General features: G+C 39.7%; 1 protein-coding gene across 3 annotated transcripts in view; it reads right to left on the minus strand.

Annotated features, from left to right (window-relative positions):
* The window catches only part of LOC127607030 (receptor-type tyrosine-protein phosphatase gamma-like), a 399,557-nt gene that overhangs the window by 49,166 nt on the left and 326,122 nt on the right, over positions 1-24,269 (minus strand). For all 3 annotated transcript variants that reach the window (XM_052075037.1, XM_052075036.1, XM_052075038.1), the window contains 4 exons: positions 18,603-18,787; positions 6,209-6,317; positions 5,739-5,788; positions 4,829-5,567 (listed from right to left, as the gene is read on the minus strand). In XM_052075037.1, the coding sequence (XP_051930997.1) occupies positions 4,829-5,567; positions 5,739-5,788; positions 6,209-6,317; positions 18,603-18,787 (1,083 nt within the window). The remainder of the gene's footprint in view (positions 1-4,828; positions 5,568-5,738; positions 5,789-6,208; positions 6,318-18,602; positions 18,788-24,269) is intronic.

A 24,269-nucleotide genomic window follows, 5' to 3' on the forward strand; every position in this document is an offset into this window, starting at 1 on the left:
AATTGTTTTGAGACCTTGCAGATATCATTTATATATAAGATGAATAGTTTTGGACCAAGCACTGACCCCTGAGGTCTATCAATGTGTAGATTGTTGAGTCCCGAGACCCTTGTGAGGGTCAAGCGGATCAGAAAATGGATGGATGGATAATTGTTGAATTTCTTTCTAGGTTCAGCCTCAATCAAAATAGTGTAATTACAAGAAACTATTTTTGATATCAACTTGCTACACATAGCATTAAGTCAGCAAGTTGCATCCAACATAAAATAATTGATCAAAACTAAACATGTTCAGTTGTACATATTTTTTTACAACTTAATGCGGTTACGCTTTACCCCATGTAGACACAAAAAGGAGGTTTAATTCCTAATAAACTCCACTGACTCATATTGAGAGTGAAACGTTCGTAATGATGGTTACTCAGTTTGATCACAATATTGCAGCTATGATGACACAACTGGATTCACGATGGCCAATTTAGCTATGATCTATGGTGTTGCCATGGTAACACCGGACAGGTTTACTCCACCTGCTAGCTTGAAAGCGACCTAAGGCTCGAATCAACTACCAGCTTTGCTGTTGCAGACTGAATATCATTCATGCCAATCATACAAAAGGTAAGGAGAAAGAGTTGTTCACTCTAGGGTACACTTCCTGAGTGAATCCTTTAACCCAAGGGTGTCCAAACTCGGTCCTCAAGCGCCACTGTCCTGTCTATTTTCCAGCTCTAAGGAGCAACACACCTGATTCAGATAATCAAGGTTGTTCTAATGCTGCTTGAGGGCTGGCTGAAGAGCTGATCATCTGAATCAGGTGGACTGTAACCGGGAGAGCTGGAAAACATGCAAGACAGTGGCCCTCCAGGCCCAAAGCTGGACAAGCCGGCTTTAATCCAATTTTGGGCCCTTTCCGTATTGAACTCTCATGTTCTTCAGTTTACCCAAAACATCCATTTTCTAATCCGCTTATTCTCACAAAGGTTCACAGGCATGCATGTTGGAACTTATCCCAGCCGTCTTCAGGCAGTAGGTGGGATACACCCTGAAATGTCTGGCAGCCAATCGCAGGGCACACATAGGCAAACGACAATTGGCACTCATAAGCACACCAAGGGCCAATTTAGAGTGTTCCATTAACCTGCTATGCATGTTTTTGGAATGTGGGAGGAAACCAGAGTAGCCGGACAAAACCCACGCAGGCACGGGGAGAACATGCAAATTCTACACAGGGAGGCTGGAGCCGGAAAGGAACACTGCACCTCTGCCCTGTGAGGCGAAAGTACCAACCAGTCCACAACCGTGCTGCCTTACCCCAAAAAATGTGAAGTTCATTTCAAGCCAGTTACTTTGACCAAGGTATTGGCAGGAAAATTCAATTTGGTTTCGGGGCACTACACATTTGTTGCTTAATGCTTGTTAGGAATATTTTTCCTGGTTTCAAAATATTTTATTTTCATTTGTACAGTTCATATTTCAGGCTAGGTAAAATGCAAAGGAATCCATGATAAATAAGCTTTTAATTTCTAGAAAGAAAAAAAACCTTTTGATCTCAAACGTGGCTGATGCCACAAATTAAACCTTTAAAGAATTGCCCATCCCATCAGGCCAGTTTCTGAGCTAATATCTTCCTTGTCCTGAGAAAGATACACATTATGTCAGCAAATTCTGCCTGACAACTAAAACCAGGCAGAACAAAACTCTGAATGATGAGGAAGATTTATTCAAATCAAATCTTTTGGTCTCCTGCCTGGAGCCAGACACCACATTGGACCAGGCCCATGTAGTACAACATACATACTCACATCACCGCTATATCGGCATCTTCTGCTTTGACATACATTCATCATACATAAATAACAACCCCCAAGTCACTGTCTGATCCGGTTCCCCCGGATTCAGTTTGCTCTCATGATAACAAACATTTAGACATAAATATGTGAACCTCTTGATGCAAACAAAAACAGTGATGTGCAGTGAGATGTTTTCACTGTCATGTATTCATCCAACACAAACCATGCACGGAAATGTAGCTATAAATGGAGCAAGGCCGTTTCCCCCCCAACAACTGAATCAAGCCTTGCAGCTTCTTCTCCTCTCCCCATGTGTGAAAGTAGGCCAATGCTAAGATCTGAGCAAGAAAGGAGGGACATACAAAGAAGTTGAGGGGGTGGTAGAGCAGGAGAGAGGAGAGATGGTGAAAAAAAAGAGGATATGCAAAAAAGAGGCAGAGGGTGTAGGTAAGAAACGAGGGAAGTAATAAAAGAGGCAAGTCTGGTGACCAGAACGGAAATAGTGAGAGAAGCTGGTTTGACAATGAAATTGAGCATCAACTTATTATCCTCATCGGTTATTATTAGCGTAGCAATCAGTGTCCTGCGTTAGTGTCCTTTCATGTTTCGATTGCTTCAACAATCCACTGCATGCGGTTTATTATAGACAATCCTATGAAGACAAAAGATGAAGAACATACTACAAATGACTGATTAGTAGGCAAGGTGAACTGAATAGATTGTCACTATCAAAATGACTCATTTTCAAAAAATATGCCGTTTATTGAATTATTTAACAATCGTAATTACTGTCAGTGGAGTTTGCAGCGGAAGAGAACTTTATTAGTGCATACACAGGCCTATTTATGAACGAGAGTCATCAATACACACTGCTGCCTCAAATGTTAATGTGTAAACAAATTACATCAACGTTTCCACTGAAACATTTACTGGCAGGTTATGATTCTTGAATGAGCTTGAGATTGAATGCTATAGTTGACCAGCGCTTCCATTACATCCCTACCCTTAAGTTAAGTCTAACTCAAAAAATAAAAAACTCACTCCCAGAGGTTATGTTATGACTGCAGCGTATGCAGTTACCACTTCAAACAAAGTCGTGAAACAATGTTGAAGCTTTTGACCTTGTGTCCTGGCAGATCAAATAGGATCAAATTGACCAAATAAGCACTGACAAAGAGAACGAGGAAGCTATTTCCGGGGAATGTCATAAAATTGCTTTCGTTCATAGCAATGTCTGGTCTTGTGCTTCTTTCAAAGCACTTGAAATTGAATTCATTGTCCCTTGGTATTTGCTTGGCTAATGCAGTGCACCGCTGAAAGTCTTAGCTGAGCAGAGGCACTTTACGTTCCTGCAATCCATCATCGCTTACCTGGTTCTGACCTTTAATGATGAGCCCTCTATCTAACATTGCAAAATAGACCATCCAATGCTATTTTGTTACTAAAGCTAACATTTAAGTTAGACAACTACACAAGAAGATGAAACTTAACAAAACATATCATGAGGTCCACCTCTATTATCTTGCAGAAATAATACTGGACGCCATTTTATTTCTTTTATTATTTCACATTATCCGTGAGCTTAATTCAAAGCAGAACAATTTCATCGTTTTGTTTCAATGAGATAATGTTTTGGTTTGATATTTGTACGGCTGAGTTAGAGAGGGTATGAAGCAGTGAGTTTCTTTGTCCATTTTACAATATGAATGAACTTGACAGTAAGCTCGTATAAATCTGTCATTTTCTTAAAACAATGATGTCACCAATAAAAGATTCAATATGATAATCAATAAAGTGGAATGATTTGGTTCTGTTTGATTCTATACACTTGCATCTTTTAATTAAACTTGTTTTGTGCATTCTTTTTTTTAACCCCAATTATCACTAGGGTGTCTGAGCCAAAAACATGAGAATCATGTATGTCCATCTCGATGGCTGACAAGTTATATAATACTCGAACTAAGTTCACTCATGTACAATAGATAGTAAATCGTAAGTGAATAAGTAAGTTAAGTAGAAAGTAACACATACACACACAAAAAAAATCTCTCCACAATGCCTATTAGTTATGTATTACTTCACATGCACTATATGCAATTACAAACTTTTCTTTTGATGGCGGCACGGACACCTGCAGCGGCTCCTCTTGTTTTATGTTGAGAGAGAAGAAATTTCATCTGTGCTGTATATATAGCACATTTGACAATAAATTCGTATCCAATCCAATCTAATCCAATCCTATTATGCCCATACGTTGACCTACTCTGTCAAAATTAATTATTATTTGTCCATTTACATAAATAGAGGTCATTTTTGTACCAAGGTACAAAAGTTGAGTTGTTTGTAAACAGGGGCGTTCATAATTTGAAGTTCCAAGGCATATATATATATATATAAAATCCTCATCTCACCCTCGGGTGGTGTCCGTCCCTCATTCAGCTCGGGTCCTCTACCAGAGGCCAGGAAGCTTGGATATATATATATATATATATATATATATATATATATATATATATATATATATATATATATATATATATATACAGCAAAATGTACAGTACTGTACATCCAAGTGAAATTGCAATTGCCCAAAACTTTTTTTTATCCTCTCACTAAGATACTTGATAAACAATCTTTGTATTATTTCATTTCAAATGACTTGTCATTAGATCACAAAGTATATGAGTGAGGAGGTCTCTTTAAATATTCATGGTAATGTGCAGACGAAGTTACAATTTAATGTGTGCACAGTGCACAGTGCATAACAAATTGATGGATAGTGAGTATTAAAATCAGAAGTAAAAAATAATAACTGTTATTGTGGATTACATACAACTATTTGAAATTTTGGCTCAGACTTTTTAGCAAGCATCATGAAACTTGACATGCTTGATTTGCTTTCACGGGCCACATAAAATGATGTGGCGGGCCAGATTTGGCCCCCAGGCCTTGACTTTGATAGCTATGGTCTAGATGCTTATGACACATTGTTATTATTATTATTTTATGTTTGTGAGACAGTGAACTATCATCACTCACTGGTATGGATGGAGGTCGTGTGATTTTCCCGGAGCTCCAATCTGCGCAGCGTAAGCATCAAGTAGTACTCCTCAGGAACCAGTAATGTGGTGACATTGGTGTGGTTATGGACAAATAGACCAAAGTTGTAGACCACCCGCGGGCCTTCTACAAAGCGTGGCCAATAAGTTGGAACTGGGGCCGTCCCTTCTTTTTCTTTTGCAGTAGCGTCAGATTTCCCACTGGCTGGATCATTCCCAGCCACACTGTCATACATTCTACCTTTCTCTGCCACCTCTAAAGGCCGCTTCTTTTGTTTCTTCTGATTTTTGTCCTCTTCGTCTTCTTCCTCCTCATCCTCTCCTTCCCTTTCACTTTGCTCCTCTTGCGCCTTCTCATTGTCACTGACTTTACTCTCTGTCATGCTGTTCTCCGTCTCTGAGGATTTTGTGACAACAGGAGTGCTGACATCATTACTGGCCATGGCGTGCTCATTGGGCTGAGGTGTGAGATTGTGTGATTGTGCGCCGCTCGTCCAAAGTGAGCTAGGAAAGGAGGAAAGGACTCCTCCACTGAAGCCAAGTCCGGCGAGTAAAGTGCTGGTGACCACAGACGCCACTGTTGCCTGACTACCACTGGAGGAGGGGCCAATGCCTGTCGCCATTGAGACAAAGGAGAAGGGAATGCCTGAGGAGCTCCAGGTAGATGAACCGGAGGAGATCGGGGCCATATCGGCTGAAGATGCTGGTGAAACTGTTGGCTGAGAAACATAGAAGAGAAATGCTTGAGTAACTTGAAGGTAGAAAAGCACGATACAAGTGAAAGTCTAGTTATCATTGAGTATTCATTATTATCTATGTATACACATGCAATTTCTTTGTGATCTAATAAGCCAAACAGGCCCGCCACCCTTCATCACTGCATTCCTTACCATTCCGGTTTTTACGATCCGTGTCCCCTCAAAGATTCTAGTGGTGTTTGCTGAAACACAGTGGACCAAAAGGAAGGAGCCATTGTTAAACAAAGGTCGAACAATTCAACATCAATCCTGATGTCATGATTTCATTCAAAAACTAAAGTGCTTGACTATAAGGAATCAGTTTGGATTGTATACACATAAGTCAGAAAGAGACATTATATATTGATGACAAGCAATGTTATTCAAATCTACAGTCATCAGACAGATCTCTCTGAGATATACGATGTATAACCCTCACTATTTTCCCCTTCCACACCGTTTGCATCAATCACCTGAGTCTACTTTGTAGTACAAATAATTTAGTGACTTCATGTGTACAACAAATCATAAATGCCCATCCATGCAGTTTGCACAAATGTGCTGAGACCCATGACACAGCAGATCATTTTGACAAAGCTGGTGGTCGTGCATGTGTGCGTTACCTCTGAAGAGCATGCTCTGACTAAAATCACTGCGCATGTCATTGGTGCAGACAGCCTGAACCCGAAAAAGGTACAGTACATCTGGTGAGACCTGGGAGATGACAGCCTCCTATGTGACATAAACACAGACCAAACATTAACAGGTAGTGTGGAAACATTTTTTTTTTCACAACATACACACCATTCATTTTGATAGCAATTTATTACACCAAGTTTCAATTTCTACGTTTTTTTAGTCCCAAAAATGTTCATGCTATTACAAGAAAATATATTGTAATATTACATTGCTGTCTACATTTTTTTAAATGTCAATACCTTTCTTTTTTGATTGGTTCTGAGAAATCTGAGGGTTCTACTGTCACGTACTTTGAGGGATGTGGCATGCAAATCGATTTAAGATTACTTGTATGCCCTTCATCGGACAAGGAACCCGTTCCTTGTCCAATGAAGAGAGAGACATGAACTAGTGTATATTAACACTGAGTGGACAATATGTAAATTAACTGCAAGATACCACTGCCACGTGAGGAATTGTAGTTCTTAATCAGGCTGAGAGTAATGACACCTTTCATGACAATGGAAAATAAGAATTTCTGTTTTTTTTCCAATATAAATTAAATGTTAAATAACTTAAGGCACAACTGTAGCGTCCATGCGAGTGAAAAGATTGATCAATTATGCCAATGTGGACAGCAGCATTTACAGCCCTTTTAATCGATCACACCATTAGCAATATCCCATCTAAATCGACAGGCTCACTAAAAAAACATAAATGCTGATTATATTTATTTGCATTTCATACAGTTCGACACATTTGTGTTATTAGAAAAGGAAATACGAGTTAATCAAGCCAAAAAGAACATTTTCCACAAAATAAGTTTAATTAAAGTACAAGGGACGAAATGAGCGGTTTTGCTTTTACATCGCAGTTTGCGGGGTCAAATTTGTAGATTACGCTGCATTATAATACTTTGAATAGCAAAGCTTCGAATCAATGTCGAGACAACAGTAAAAAAAAAAAAAAAAAAAGTGTGAGGAGAACCACCACCGAAACAGTCCCAAAAGGCTTTGCTATGCTCAGCTCGCCTTCCACAGGCTACTCGAGCACCTACTTAAAACCTTTGTGGAGTCGCTCCTAAGTTAGTAATCAAAGAAGAATCTTATTTCGAGCCTTGCAGAAGTATAGTAGTACACATGTACAGTATTCTAGTGCCTAGAAAATGTGTGCTGAGAAAGGCAACAAAAACTAGAATATTACCTTTTACCATAGTGTCATACAAGGACTCACCAAACACTCCAGTTTTGCCCTAATTTCTCTTGGAATGCCAAGTGACTTCCATACTCTTTAAAACTAATAAATATCTCCTTTGCAGCACAATTTGCTTCAGATTTTTCCCTCCGCGATCAAAGTGATGCATGTGCTCCCATTGTGGAAATGATTCGCTCTCAAAAAGAACATTTTCTTTTTGAGAGCGAATGTGGTTAAATATGTTTTCACATCAGCTGTGAGTCAGCATCCACTTCATTCACGCTCCATACATCATAATACTATTATCACCATCATTGATTCCGTGGGCACAGATCATTACCTCAAATGCTTGGGCAGCAAAAAACAGAAAAGAAAAAAGAAACAGACAAAGAACTGATAACCTCAAATAAGGCAATGGCATTTCTTTTTCTGCGGTTACTCTCAACATGTTGCATGTTTACACTGATCTCATTCAGACGCAAGACAGGTTGAGTGATTCAATGGGTTTTCGTTACGGTCTGACGGATTACCGGTAAATGTCTTCAACAGAAATCAGGAAACGTGACCACCACCCCAAAAAACGCCCTATGTGGTGGGTGTGTTAGTAATTAAATTTCTTTCAGATAAAAAAAAAACATGCAATCAAAATGTCTTGTGGGTTTCATTTTAAAAGGACAGATTTTGAAATATGGTATGCTTAACTGGACTTATGCCTTGTATTACTTTCCATTTCTTCATTTCATGTATCGGTACTAGTATGTGAAACTCATCTGTTGATGGATACAGGGATCTTCTATCTCCTTTTTTGAGTATCTTTGATCTAACATTCACTTTCGAAAATTCATGTTTTCCAAAATCACAGTTTACGTACAGTATTTATAAAGTACAGAAAACTAGATGGCCACTATGTAATAAAATAATTAGAGTGAGCTTTCCTCACATTACAGCAATATCAGCTCTCCCATCACTGTTGAAGTTGGCTTCTCTTATTTCCATGAGCAAGAGGGCTGTGTGATGGATGTTGGAAGGAAAACGGGCTGTTTGAAGAGTGAGTCCCTGACATGTCCCAGACAAAAAAAAAAGTAAAAGGGAATGGAAAGGCAAAAAGAAATGACAATGGGAATGAGACATTTGAGGTAATGATAGGAGGGTGAAACATTAGCCAATCCTTCACCACAGTTAATCCCTCCCTCTGAAAGCTAGGGGGCACTCTGATGTCTTATTTTGCAGTTCTTTCAGTTTTCCCGTTGAGCTACTGGCCCAAGGTCATGCTTTTTGCAGACTGGCAGTGTTGTATCGCCTCCAGTTTGGAATTAGTATTCTGTGACTTGACCAGCAGACTACAATGTTAGAGAATGAAGCATCTCGTCTACTCCGCTACCATTTCTTCCGGCTCTTTTTGTCTCCTGATGAGAAAATTTGTCATGGACCTTAAGGAGCATCCTGCTTAGTGTGACTGTGATTTACAGATGAAATGGAGCTGTTCATTTGTTAAAATGTAAATTTCACCCTCTTAATTCCGATATTGTATCATTTCTTTTGTTCATATTATTAAGTTGTTGTACAATGATTTGACTGACAATGAAATTAATTCATGAACAAAAACATTACTTAATAGTAGAGCTGTCAGTTTAGCGCGTTATTATCTGCATTAATTTAAATGAATTTTAACGGGATCCATTTTTTTCTCGCAAGATGAACGCGACACACGTCACAGCGGATTTTACCTTGCTCTATAAATAAACCAGAAACAAGACAACAAGCGCGCTGCGCAGGTCCACGCACATGTTTGTTTTGCCAGACACGGCAGCGCGACACACCGAAAACGGATACTTAAAGAGTTTATGAATGGAATGTTTACTTTTAAAAAGTTGCCAGATAGTTCCACTGACAAGACCAAAGTTACCTGGCTGTTTTGCAGTCGTAAACTGAGCTATCATCACAGCACGTCGAGTCTGAAATACCACATAATTAATGGCCAAGCACACAGCTGATGTGAGTACTCCGCCCCCTCGTCTAAAACAGATAGCTGTTGTGAAAGCGCTATATAAATCAGCATTAAATTAATAATACCGGTAATTAATTACATAAATCAGCGTATTGTATTGTATGAACCATTTCAAAGTGAAGAAAATGGATAACACAACGAAGAACACATTTGCTGTAGCCATAGCTAAATGTATGGCTACCGCATGCAAGCCTGTCAACATTGTCTACAGCCAGACTCAAGCTGAAATCATTTGCATTGCATCTAACGACTCCACTACGGATTGCCAGCGAGAGCCTCCATTACAAGCTATGAACAGAAATTGTACATAGCGGAGAAGGCTAAGGTACACCAAGCGGGAGAAGACACTTTTTCGGGAAAGAAATAAGAGACTAGGTTGATGAGCCTCTGGTGAATAAAGAGCAGGTAGCTTGTTGAATACGATGTATGTCACTGACTCGATTGTTACTTGTTTGGAACTATTTTGTGTGGAAGGTTACCGTGTTCTCTGTCCATATAAATAATAGGGGTGGCCCTTCTCTGTGTGCGTCTGACAGCGACGGTGCGCTGAGGCACGTCGGGAGTTCAGCGGTTCAATGGTAGCGACCTAGCGACCACACTGAAAATAAAACATCTCTAGTGTTGTCATCGAACCAAGTGTAGTCATCCGAAATGATGTCTACACAAAACCATAGAGACTTCCGCGCAAGAAGGACCAACAGAATCAACATCGCCTGACTGCTGTGTTCAAAGCATACGTGAGAAAAACGAAGTATGCAACCATGGCTTAAATCCACTATCGGCTGAGTACTAGTTTACCTTAGATGTTCACTTTATTTTGTTATATTGCTCTGTTTTGATTCCATAAAAAGAGCTGTTAAAGCAGCTGTTGTGTGACAAAATATGTTTTTCACTGTTGTTGTGTAATATTGTGTGAGAGATTATGTGTGAACAATTGTTCCAAGTGAAAAATGTTCATGTAAAATTGAAAATCAAAATTGTTAAATCAGTAAATATTTGCATTTTGCACATAGAAAACTGATTCATGATTCCATGTTGATGAGAGCATTAAAATGGGGGAAAATAGGACTAAAAAATATAAAAGGAAATTCAGAAACGATAAAAAATGTGTGAGTAATTACGATTCATTTTCAGTTATTTTGAGTTAATAATGACAGTTGCACTTTTAATGAGATTAAATATTTTAATTGTTTGACAGCTCTACTTAATAGCCATTTCTCACACAAGTGGGACAATTTTGACTAAGGTCTGTTCACTTCACCTAATGTCAATGATCCGTACAAATGTATCCTGAGCCCAATAACAAAATTGTAAGCACATTTCAAAATCATCTTTATTGGCCAAATATGTACAAACACAAATCATTTATCTCTGGTAGTTTGAGCCACACTAGAATTACAGTTACCAAGCAACGCCAGCTGTGCAAATACAAAGACTCATCAAACAAAAATAAAGTGACCAGTAGTGCAGTAATTACAATACAATGACGATTATGACGCACAAAGTCCTTGGGCACCTTAAATTGCCCAATGGTACAGCTTTTTGCCGATGTAGGGAATGAAGCATCAAGTCTAGTCTGCCACCATCTATTATGTCTCTTTTTGTCTCTTGATGGGAACATTTTTTCTTGGAACTCATGGGGCATCATAGAGATTTGTCTACTTATATGGCCATTTGCTTGTTATATAATATATGCATCTGTTTATTAACTGTATTTTTAAATATATTTTTTCAATCCATTGCAGATTATTTTTCCGTCTGTGTGAGTTCGAACTGCTGATGGAAGACAAAGAGGTTTTTCATCGAAAAGACAATTCCAAGCCACATTCTGCAAGTGTTACAACTTGAATGTGTGAGTAGGCTGCCATGCCAGCCAGCAGTGCAGACCTTTCTTAAATTTAAAACATGCCACATTATGAAATGAAATCTGAAGAAATATGACAAAAGAGAATCCCGGACTGTTGAGCAACTGAAGTTGTACATCAAGCAAGAATGGCAAAGAATTCCACCAACAAAGCTTCAATAATTAGTTTCCTCAGTTCTCAAACACTTACTGGGTGGTGATGTAACACCGTTTTAAATATGCTCCTGTCCCAACGTTTTGGGAAAGCGTTGAAGATATAGATTTCAAAATGAATGAATTTGAATAAAACACCAAATAACACCACTGCATTTTTTCAACCATTTATTTTGAACATGCATAAAAATAAAAGTACAGTATAATAAAGGTTACAAAGATATTGTAGAATGATTTTCGGCACCTCATGATGGGGGTGCAGTGCCACATTGAGCTCCGTATTGGGAAATGAGGTGCTACTGACCTCGACTTGGGATGTTGCGAATTGGTGGGGAGAATTTGGTCAACAAGGAATCCAACTGCATGCAGCAACTTCCTTGTTTAATGTGAGCAAGACAAGATTTTTTTTCAAGAATTTAATGACATGAAATTGATGTTCAGTAGCTCAAACGAGAGTGCAGCAATGAGACACTGAGTCCGGAGCATATTGGTTTTTGTTTTCTACATCATCAACACATTTTGATTCAATGTTGTATTTGATGAAATCATGATTTATATACAGTTAAAATGTATTATATAAGTTTTCAGTATTATAAAACTTGGCATTTGCCTGCATCAATGCGACAGCATCCCTGTGTCTCAGTCTGAAGGTTGCTTTTTATGGGGGTCGAACATAACAAATGTGGTTGGCACCTTATATTCCTCTTTGTGGCACCTTACATAAATGTGTAGCTCACAGTCTCAGAGTAACAACCATGACTCATAAGCAAGAGTTGAAGGGGAGAATTTCGGCTGAATCCTTCACTTACTAAGTAGAATATGACTTGACTTAAATGCATTTTTCAGATAAAATCCGTCTTACATCCTGCATTGCAATCGTGTGATGAAACAGAGAGAGATGGGCGTCACCCCAGAACTGTGTAGGTGTAATTTAAAGTGTTCGTTGCTCTCATGGGTATACTAAACGATAACTGAGCCAAGAAACCACTTTATAGAAATACAGCAAATGGGTATATGTGGAGTTACAAATTATAATATGGGAATAATTTACAGCGCTAATTGCATTTTGCATACATATTTGGTGCAAACGATGCCCAAAATGATTTTGAAATAGTTCATACTATTGAATAAGCTAAAAGGAAAAATATGCTTAATAGCAAAGAATGGAGTCTCATCGACAGTATATTTTAGCCAGTTTCTTGAGATTTTATGTTTGACGTTTGTCTGCGTCGGTGTATTTCAAAATATTTGGTTAAATCACACATGTTATGGAGACTTGCTACGACACGTGAGAAGAGTTGATTACCGCTGCTCAACCCGTATTGTTTTGTGTTTTTTGTTATTGTAAAGTGTCCTTGGATGTCTTGAAAGGCGCTTATAAATATTATTATTAATACATACGTGTACTGAATATGTTGCTTTCGTGCTCTGTTGTACTGAAGTCATCTCTCTCTCTCTCTCTCTCTCTCTCTCTCTCTCTCTCTCTCTCTCTCTCTCTCTCTCTCTCTCTCTCTCTCTCTCTCTCTCTCTCTCTCTCTCTCTCTCTCTCTCTCTCTCTCTCTCTCTCTCTCTCTCTCTCTCTCTCTCTCTCTCTCTCTCTCTCTCTCTCTCTCTCTCTCTCTCTCTCTCTCTCATCCTTTTACGGTGTCTGATAGACCACAGTGTTGATTCGCCCGGAGAAGTATAAACGATGGTTTTTCGAGATGTCACAAACAAGGTGGTGCATAGGTTTTATTTCCGTATTACTATCGAATTGCACGGCCGCAGACACTGCCGTGTGAACGCAAGTGGCGCTGCACCGGGGTTTACACGCTTCTCTTTAGTAAGCTGCTTGTTACATGTGAAAGCTCCACAAAGTTTCCACCAGTGTAAGATATATCGCAACAAAATATGTTGGTGCAGCACCGATGCACATGTGTGATGTGTGAACACCCTGAATGTTTCGTATAGTCTCTGATAGTGTAGTGTTACATTTGTCTGACTTTTGTGTCAAGTCAGCTTTTATTGTCAAATATGCTCTATGTGTAACATACAGCACAGATGAAATGACTTTCCTCTCTCAACCACAGTGCAAACATGTAGTGCATTGAACACACACAGATAAAATTTACATAAAATTACATAGGACATAAATATATAAATATGTTAAATAAATATAAAATAAAGAAAACAAATAGCAACAACAGGTGTAGGGCGGAGTGGCTTTAGTTTCCACTCAAGTAAAAATGACTGTCTCTACATGTTCCGGGCAATGGACTCGCAACCAGTCCAGGGTGTACCCTGTTTGGCCAAAGTCAGCAGGGATAGGTTTCAATTTACCCACAATCCTGAAGAGGATTAGCAGTATAGGAAATGGATGGATGGTTGCGTATTTTGTATACAAATGCTTGGGCCTTTGGAGGCCCAAGCATTGTCCACATCTCAAGTATGAAATTATCTATCCGTCCATCCATTTTCTAAACCGCTTATCCTCACAAGGGTCGTGGTTTGTGCTGGAGCCTATCCCAAATGTTTTTGGGCAGTAGGCGGGGGACACCCTGAACTGGTTGCCAGCCAATCACACGACACACATAGACGAACAAGCATCCGTGCTCACACTCATACCTTGGGACAATTTTTCATTAACCTGAATGTTTTTGGAATGGAGAAAACCCACGAAGGCACGGGGAGAACATGAAAAGTCCCCACTGGAAAGCCGGAGCCAAAATCGAACCCTGCACCTTTGCACTGTGAGGCTAACAGGCTAACCAATCCACCACCGGGCCACTCCTATCATACAACCAAATAAATCTTTATCTTTTCTGAAAACGGGTCTGTGAGCAAGCAGTTACCTAAAAGTGGGGCTAAATTGACATCAAATTGAGTTCCAGCCAATGAGACGATCAGCTGCCAAAGTCAGCATCTGCAGTGTTGGCACAGATTAGGTATAACTAACAGTGTTATTACCAGCAGTGAATTAAACAAATATTGTAATAAGTTTTATGTGGGCGTGGAGGGTCTTTGTGTTCTATGTTGTGTTGGGTCATATTCATCACATTAATCGACAAGTATAACTTGGCAGCTTTGGGTTTGGAGGCTATATTGAGTCTTGAAAAATGTAGATTAGCTTGAAAACATTCAGCCATCAATTTTCTGATCCGCTTATACATGGGCCGCGGGGCGTGCTGGAGCCTATCCCAGCTGTCTTCGGGCAGTAGGCGACACCCTGAACTGGTTGCCAGCCAATGAGCTTGATTTCCAAACCATCCAGTTTATGGACGTGTCAGGGCAAAAGAGGACGTTTGGTCACATTTCTCGAGCAATAGACGACCACTGAGGAGCCGCCAACTCTTTGTTACGGGGGTCACATTTCCAGGTTCAAGTCTCCCCGTTTCACCAGCTCCATTTTGCAGTTATATATAAAACCACATTTTCCATTCCCCCCACCCCCAATATAAACGGACGACAAACGGTAGGGATCATGTTCATGAGCATATGTTGCCGGAAGACAGCGTCCAGAGCTCCAAATGTCCATGCAGAAACACGAAAGTGGCCAAATATTGGTGACAGGTTTTGCAATTTTAGAATCAAAATTATTAAAACCAGTTTTGAGGTATGCGTTTTTGTTTCAGCCAATTTTTGTGGTTGACCTCTTTTCCCAGCCCCTGTTTTTAATGTTACCTGTGTTGCTTGTCCCATAATGTTAACGACTGCTCTTTGCATGCTGTGCATGCCTGTTCTTGTGCAGTTGTGCACACAAGGACTTGATAAACTTTTTGTTAGAATTGTGGCATAAAATGCCAGTGTGCACCTTGCTTGCTGGTTTTGGTGAACCCCTTGCAATTTTTTGCTGGGCATTGTGGCATTGCTTTCCTGTATCCTCTTCATTGTTCAATGTGTGTCTATTGTCCAGCAGTGAGTTTGCACACGTTACGTCACGGTGGACCCATCATGGACGCAGCGATGTGTTGAAAGGTGAAATATATCAACATAGAAGTGTATTTTTCAGCTTTTCTTTCCCCAAACTAAACTAAATAGTTATTACCAATCAAGCCACACATGTAATATCAAATAAGCTTTAATTTACAGCAATTCCATCTTGCTACAACTCGGCACTTGACAACTGTCTTCGCCCCCCCCACCCCTCCCGCCATTAAAAAACAAAAACTGCCAGAATACTATTAGTTCACTGCATACATTCTCATTCTCTGAGATCCTGCTGAATAATCATGAAAAAAAATCCACTGTAATCAACCCTTTGCACTTTCATACTTCTAAAGATATTTCCAGTCTTCATCCTCCTCATTGCTTTTCTTACTTCATCCTTTCTAATCTGGCCTAACAACTATTTCACAGTTTCCATCTCCTCTGTCCTCCTTTCTAATTTCATTTATCAACTCCTTAAAGTACGTCCTCCATCGACTTTGCATTTTCTCACTTGCCAGTTTTCCAACTCTGTCTTTCATTACCCTATCAACCTGCTGCAAATCCTTCTCAAATCTATTGCTCTTCCTCATATCTCCATGTGTTTCTTTTCTCCTTAGTTTCTGCCCAACTTTTTGTTCAACTCATCATAAACTTTCTGTTTGGGGTTTCCCACCTCCCTCATCACCTCCTGTGTCCTCTCTTTGTGCTGTCTTCAATTCTCTTATTCACCTATATTTTCTTCACCACCCTGAACTTTCTATGCACTCCTCTGAATCTCCCATACGACCACCAAGTCTCATTATCTTATTTTGTCTACTCAAAGGACTTGCCAGGCACCTTCCCATTTGCTTGCCAGTTGCTTAGTTTGGTCCATTTTTTTTTAACTTTTAAAAGTTGTGCACTCACCTCATCAATATGTTTTACCAATATTAATCACTGTTTATAGGTTGCTCAATAATGTTAATGTTTTACACATGTACATTACTGTATGATATGCTTAATATTATACATTTTCTCATATTAGACGATGAGAAATTTTTGTAGCTACTGTTTGAATTGTGATATTTTTTACAATCATACGTTACCATCAACTTCTCATCACCTCAGTTCCCTTAATCAATATGCCCACTGAGATGAGCTCCACTCACGATTCTCTCCCCTCAAGGAATACTATTTACTAGTGCATAATATGTCTGCTCTCACTTCCTTCACAGCATTTTTTCAAATGTCATCCGAGCAACCAAACCTATAACCTGACATTTGATACCAATTGTATTAAATGTATTTCCATTTATCCATTTCCTGTACCGATTTCCCTGACCAGGGTCTCAGAGAGCTGGAGCGTTGTCCTGACTTCGGACAATAATTTATTTTAGTTTTTTAATTAAATAACGGTGGCTGAATATTACTGCCTGCAGTACAACCAGCACCCACTGGAGACATCACATTGTTTTTCTTTATTAAATGTAAACGGCCTAAACAGACGAAAAACCTCTGAAAATCAGTCATGAGTTAGAAGGCTGCTAAATTTAAAGTGTTTTGAGTTTGCTTTTGATATTTTTGAGTGTGATTTTCTGGATTTTTGTTTTAGATTCTGTCCCTCACCTTTCATACAAATTCCATTTGCTTTGTAAGTGGAAAGGCTTTACAAACCGGCAGTGTATCAAATACTTTTTCACCCCACTGTATACTGTATGGGATCTTTGAGTAAACTTTGAGTATGATTGAGGATCGTTTCAGTGCCTTGAGGCGAGGCTGCTGTAGTATATTTTATCCAAAACTGGGAGGGTTAGCAGTGATTGAATTCCTGCCATGTGACCGACCGGCACTCCCTTCGCAAGCCACTGGTAGTTCACGATTGAATCAATGGGCACCCCTGGTCAAGACTCCATAAATGTTTAATGCTACCTGTCATCAGCAAGTATTCAGGTTGAATATATTTGCGTATATGATTTATGCTCCTTTTATTAGAAAATAGGCTTCTTTAAAAAGCTTCATTCATTTTTTTTCTTTCGGCCTCAGCAATACAAAACATGAACTACTAGCCCTGTTTCAGTTTGTATTAGTTTCTCCAATATTTACAGTTTTTACCTCGTCAAGCCTGGGCAAAACACAAATTCATTAATGAATTAAAGTTAAATTAATCAAATTATGTGTTGTCGCACAGACTTAAATTGTAGAGTTTGCAGGTTTGTTCATTGCAATTATGCACGCGACATGACCTAAGTTTTATTTTTGATTGGCTAGCAGTGATAATGTTACAGTTTAACCCCAGCAAGTCCCAGGGTTTCGCTGATCAGAAAAGTACAAGTCCCATTATGCATTCAGAGAGTCCCAAATTTCGAAGTCTGAAATGGTCTACTTACAGTATATTCTGTGTCCTATGTGTTGTGTCGTGTTATTTTTGTTATTTTGACTTCAAAAAGGCGCCGCGAGAGTGGCTGCCTTTCCAGCAGCTCCTATATTTTGTTGTTCTACTTCTTCCTTTCATAACTTTGCTGCTGTGAATTGGGAATTTCTCCATTGCGAGACTAATAAAGGTTTTCTTATCTTATCTTATCTTATGCAATTGCATATGATAATTACACAAACAACAACAATATACATTGATAATAGGTTTATTCCTAATAAACAAATGTTGCAAAATTGTAATAATTCAGGCATACAAGACTTGCTGAGAAATAGGTTCTGATTTCATCCCATGGTTCAGTCTTTGAGTTCATAAATTCTCCTCTCTTTATTCTGCTTCCAATGATGCAAGGCATTCTCAAAGTCAACTTATCATTGCAAAAAAGCTATCCAAATTTAGCCGCTTCCTCTGTGATATGTCCACAATAATCATTCGCAACACTTGTTTGCAACACTTGTTTTAACGTTTCACAACATGGCGATCGTCTGCATCCCTCGAGGTGAAGCCCGATCTCGCCAATCTCGTCTCGCAAGAACGGAAATCTCGTCACGCGAGGTTACTAAATGCGAGATCGATGGTCGGCGATGGTCAAACTGTGTTCGTTGCTGGAAAAAAAGATTTACTGTCGTTTTTTTGTTTTTTGGACTGAGAAATTTCCTTGCGTGTCCCGCGGGAAAATTATGCATCTAGGACGTGGGATGCAGAGGTAACGAAATGGATGGATGAGCTAGCATTTATTTATTTTTTTGTTAATTAACAATTGTAATGTTCGTTTACTAATACACGCAACAAAATACTACTTACCAGTTTGTGTCTTGCATCAGTGAGGTGTGTCTCTTCATAGCTGTCATCATGAGCTGTCCAGCTGTAGGATACCAAAAAATGGAGGATCGGTGGGTGATAGATGACCTCTGGACGTGCCCAGCGAACCACCAGGGCACTTATATTCACATGTTGCACCTTCATGTTTACAGGAGCACTGCTGCACACTAGAAGGAGGTGGCAGAGAAAAGTTGAGTGTAAACATACAAATGAAGGATAATTAGAAGTTTTGACCAAGGATAATAAATACATAGTGTCATTAAGAAATGAACACATTCGTTTGTCCTTTAAAAAAAAAGGAGGCATTAGTAAGAGTGTGGATTCAATGTAAGCAGTATTTAAATTTGAGAAGCTGGATTAAGATTGCTATTTTACTTATCCAAGCACAAAACAACAACATTTATCCAACTCCAGTCCAAATCTGTGACAAGTCTAGACTTGTGTGGTCCATTGTACCGAGGTAATGTTGCCACAGCCATAGGTATAGTTACTTCAGACTTTTGCTCTCCATTGGAACTCACGATTGAGAAAAACCAAAATGTCCATGAAATCCCAAGTATTGGGGATATAAATTGATACCGGTACTCAACATAGACGATTTGCGGTACTTTGGTCTTTCTGTTTGTGGGAAATAATTAATTCGTTTAATTATACATTTCAAAATAAATACATGTTCCTTTTTTTTCCAACATAGCAAATGTCCTACATAAACCAATGAGTGTCATGATTTAGTTTAGGGACAAACAGGTGGCACTGTAGGGCACCCCGGCAGCTGCACACCTGTTGGTCATAGGTAATTAGGGCCTTAAAAGGACTCCAAGACCAAACACTCAGTGTTGGGTCATTGTTTGCGCTTGCGACTGTCATGTTTGTTTGTTTGCTGTTCCTTTGCTGCTGTCATGTTTGTTCTAGTAGTGTTTTGGTTATTGATAGTTTTTGTTTAAGTAATGGTATTTGTTTGTTACTTTGGATTCGTTTTGTTTTCATGACTTTGTTTAGGATTTAGTTTTCTGTGTTTTATCAATACAATTCATCAAGTACAACTTGCTCCTCCCTCCTGCCTGCTTTTTGGGGTCCACCACCACCTTGCTGCGTGACAATGAGCAACAATAGATGAATAGCCAGTGTCACTGGTGTCAAAGTCAAGGCTCGGGGGGCCATATCTGTCCCCCCACATCATTTTATGTGGCCTGTGTAAGCCATTCAAGCATGTCAACTTCTACGATGCTTGCTAAAGATTGAAACAAAATTTAAAATTTTCATACATAATGAAATAATTACAATGTTTAAAACATCCATTCTTTTTTACTTTTGGCCGCCCACTGCGAACTGGGCACTAAGAGACCGCCTTCAACCCGCCGATTGTTCGTCTGTGTGTGAGCCCTCGCACCTCGAACCCCACCGCACACACACACACACACACCAGTTGTGCTCGCAGTTTGTGACTGCTTTTAGAATATATTAAAGATAAGAATAAGAATAAGAATTATAACAAATTTAAGGGATTCATTTCTACAATGATTCTGAGGGTTTGATTCATGCCGTTGTCATATTTTAGAATGATATATGATGACATCCACCACATATATCAGTGAAGTGCAAAATTTGTCTGCCTGGACCTGGATCGATCAAAATTGCTCGACACCTTCTTGCTTTACACCAACCTAAGACTGTTGGCGTGAGAGAAAAAGCTATGTCCAGTGAGGCATACCACTGTCTGTCAAATTCACAGACATGGTAAGCTAGATTTCCTCCGGCATGCAAATGAAGATTAAGATTGCACATGTAACAGAATTTCATTTTCAGCAATTATCTAATGTATTTTTGGGGGAAAATGTCTTCATTCAATTTGGGAAATGTTTTAAGCATGTTTTATTCATTATAAAGGAAAAAGAATGTACTGAGGTTAGTATAGCTTTGACATTTCAGAAGAATTGGAAAATGACTCGAACAAGGTGCAGATATCAGCGTTTGCCTCAGTGCAGCAATACAGTTAATTTAAAAGTGCCTTGTAGTGGTCTTAAACACGTAAAAGGTTGTGTTATTATGTGTTATTATTCATGTGCCTTGTTGAGAATATGTAATGTGTTACTGGATGTTAAGCATCACTTACAACTGACGATGAGGAAATGAGGACTACTGATTATTCCAAACACTGCATCATGTAATGCAAATGCGCACAGCAATTTGGTGATCAACGTGGTTTGATGGAGAATAAGGCTCATGTGCCAAGTGGAACCAAATTGATTAGCTTGCACAAAAAGAAGCGCAGTGATTTTCTATTCATAACATGCAGTCAAGCCCCGTGTGGCTTAGCATTGCTAAAGCCATTAGTCATACACTTGACACACAACAGCACACCTTTACACAGTAGAACACACACATGGACATGCACAGACGTCATTAACAGCTCAAGCAGAACCACCTCTATGCCACCTCATTGGATAATCACATCTCAGGTCTTGACATGCATACATAACATTGTGCTAATGGGATAACATGTTTGGAAAATGAAAACCTCACACCACATGCTCCTTTATTTATATATATATATACTGTATATTGTATATTACGATCTAAAAAAAAGTTTTTCTGAGATTAAAAAATCCATCAATCCATTTTCTGATACGGTTGATCCTCACAAGGGTTGTGGTGCATGCTGGAGCCGATCCCAGCTGTCATTGGGCAGGAGGGAGGGTACACCCTGAACCCTGCCAATCGCAGGCCACACACAAACAATCATTTCCACTCACACTCACACCTCGAGCCAATTTAGAGTGTTCCATTAACCTGTCACACACGTACCCGGAGAAAAAACATGTAAAAAAAACTCAGTAAAAAGGAATTCCGGAGCTGGAATCGAATCCTGCACTTCTGCACTGTGAGGCGAGTGTGCAAACTAGTTGCACACCGTGCCGCCCCATTGGAGAACATTTGTATTTCTGTTACATTGTTGTTTCTTCTTTTATTAATGAATTAAATTGTCATGTAGTCTAATGGCAGTAGACCCAAAAAGCAGCGGGGCTGGAGAAGCAGGGTGAACTGAGTAAAATTCTTCACAAAAACACCAGCACTCTAGAAAAACTAAATCCAAAACACAAAGTCCTGGAAACCCCAAAATACCAAGGTATCAACCAAAACACACCACTATGACAAACAAAACATCATCCATCCATCTCCTACCGCTTATCTGGGGCCGGGTCGCGGGGGCAGCAGCCCAGAAGCCCAGACTTCCCTCTCCCTAGCTACTTCTTTCAGCTCTCCCGGGGGGGATCCCGAAGCATTCCCAGGCCAGCGGGTCCTGGGTCGTCCTCGGCGTCTCCTCCCGTTGGGACATGCCCGGAACACCTCACCAGGGATGCGTTCAGGAGGGATCCGAATCAGATGCCGAAGCCCAAGGAGAAGCGGCTCGACTCCGAGCCCCTCCCGGATGATCGAGCTTCTCACCTTATCGCTAAGGGGGAACCCGGACACCCTGTGGAAAAACTCATTTTGGCCGCTTGTATCCGGGATCTCGTTCTTTCAGTCACGATCCATAGCTCGTGACCATAGATGAGGGTAGGAACGTAGATCGGCCGGTAAATTGAGAGCTTCGCCCTTTGGCTCAGCTTCTTCTTTACAATGACAGACCGATACAACGTCCGCAACAAACACAACGTGACAGAAACAAAAACCCATGCCAGTAACACAAAGTCCTGAAAACGGCAAGAAAACCAAAGTAACAAACAAACAAAAACCCATGAAAGAAGCACAACGATCCGACCCTGAGTGTTTGGCGTGACAGTCCTTTTAACAAAAAAGAGCGAATGAAATGATGACCAAACAGGTGCGACACTGGAGGAGAAGCTCTCCAATGCCACCTCTTGGTCATAAACGGAACAGAACCATGCCCGTAAACGATGTAACAAAACCAATTCTGATCTCCACAAAAACAGAATCATGACAGAAATAAAATGAAGGAAATAAAAATAGAGATACTTCCAAAATTAACTTCAATGACCAAGTATTTGTACTTCGTTACTTCCCATCACTGACGTTGTGTTTCTTCGACTGGAGTAAACCGGTTGGCTATGCGGTGCTTAAAAAGACCAATGACTTATATTCTCTGTGCAATGCAACAGTTTTGAAACTCCATTCCATCTGGCAGGATGATGAAGAGATTCTCTTACGGCTTTCATCAGAGATAAGCATGCCACCACACATACCGGCACACACCCACACAGAGGAATGGCGAAAACAGGATATCTTTGGGACTGCAGCACAATGACCAGCTGTTGATCAATGGCCTCGTCTCGATTCTGGGTTGGACTGTAAGCTTTTATGTTTGTAGATGGGGAGAACTTGTTAAAGGCTAAGAAGCTCTTGTTACATGCAGCATCAGTATCTGTGAGTAAAAAAACATTGCAAAATCTGCTTCATGTCTTTATTAAAAAAGAACAATGTACATATTTTGTCTGCTTCATGTCTGCATTAAAAAAGAACGATGTACATATTTTGGAGTATTTTTTCCAAACATAATTTTTCAAGGCAAAAATTGATTTGGGACAAATGTTTTTCCAAAGGAAAGAAAGAACATTTTCACCTCCATTTTAACAGATTAACGCCAATTTTATTACACGTGCGCCACATTAACATATGAGAAAATCTTGCAACACTAACAAGTCACATGAAGAAAGAGAGAGGGATAATTTAGCCCAATTTGGAAACTTTCATTTAACTTCCTACTTACTCAACATTAATTTTGACATGTTTTAAATTGTTTAAAGGTGACAATAAATTTATGCTCTTGTACACGCTGTACACGGACTAAATTCAATTGTTACTTCTTCGTCTTTGAAAAAGCAATACAATACAGTATTTCCAAAAATGATCCCACCTAGTGACGGCGCGAATGTGAGAGGAAATAATTGTTGGTCTTTGTGTATTACCCCAAGAATGACTGGCGAGCGTCCAGGGTGTAACCCGCTTTTTGCCCCAAGTCACCTTGGATAGGCTCCAACACCCTGTGTCCCTGAACAGGAGAAACACTCTTGAAAATGGATAGCTTGGATGGCTGAACTCTGACAGATGGATTCACCCACATCGATCAGCAATGCTGACATCATCTTCATTCCTCAAAAACAATGTGAGTTCTGCCAACATACAAGTTTTGTGCATATATTGCAGATAACGTTTTCTACCTGCTCCTTTTGAATGTGCACAACCCTTTGTACAGTGAGGAACAAAGAACACCAATTGGGTCTGAGTGGGTCGGACAATCTGCATTTATGTGCGCTGGTTGACCTGCTGATTTTATTCTACATAGCACACAAGAAAAACACCATGACAGCCTCTTGAATGGTTCTAGAATTTCCAATTTTCCCGGTGTAGCCTGAAATGCTGATATTTTAGGCAGACACAGAAGTCAATTCATCTACTTTATACCGTATACCAATTATCCTCTCTCAGAGCACAGGTCAGTTGGATCTTTTAAGGTAAATATAGATTTCTGCCATTTTTCATATAAATAAGTCTCTTTGAAAACTTTGCGTGATGCGATTTTCGGCTCCATTTGTTCAAATGGAGTCCAACTTCACCAGGAGTTATGCTGCTTTGATGAAAACAGAGTCATGTGACGCAAGTCACTCTGATTAATCTGAATCGATTGTG

Source organism: Hippocampus zosterae, chromosome 9 (assembly GCF_025434085.1).
Source record: "Hippocampus zosterae strain Florida chromosome 9, ASM2543408v3, whole genome shotgun sequence".
In the NCBI taxonomy this organism is placed as follows: domain Eukaryota; kingdom Metazoa; phylum Chordata; class Actinopteri; order Syngnathiformes; family Syngnathidae; genus Hippocampus; species Hippocampus zosterae.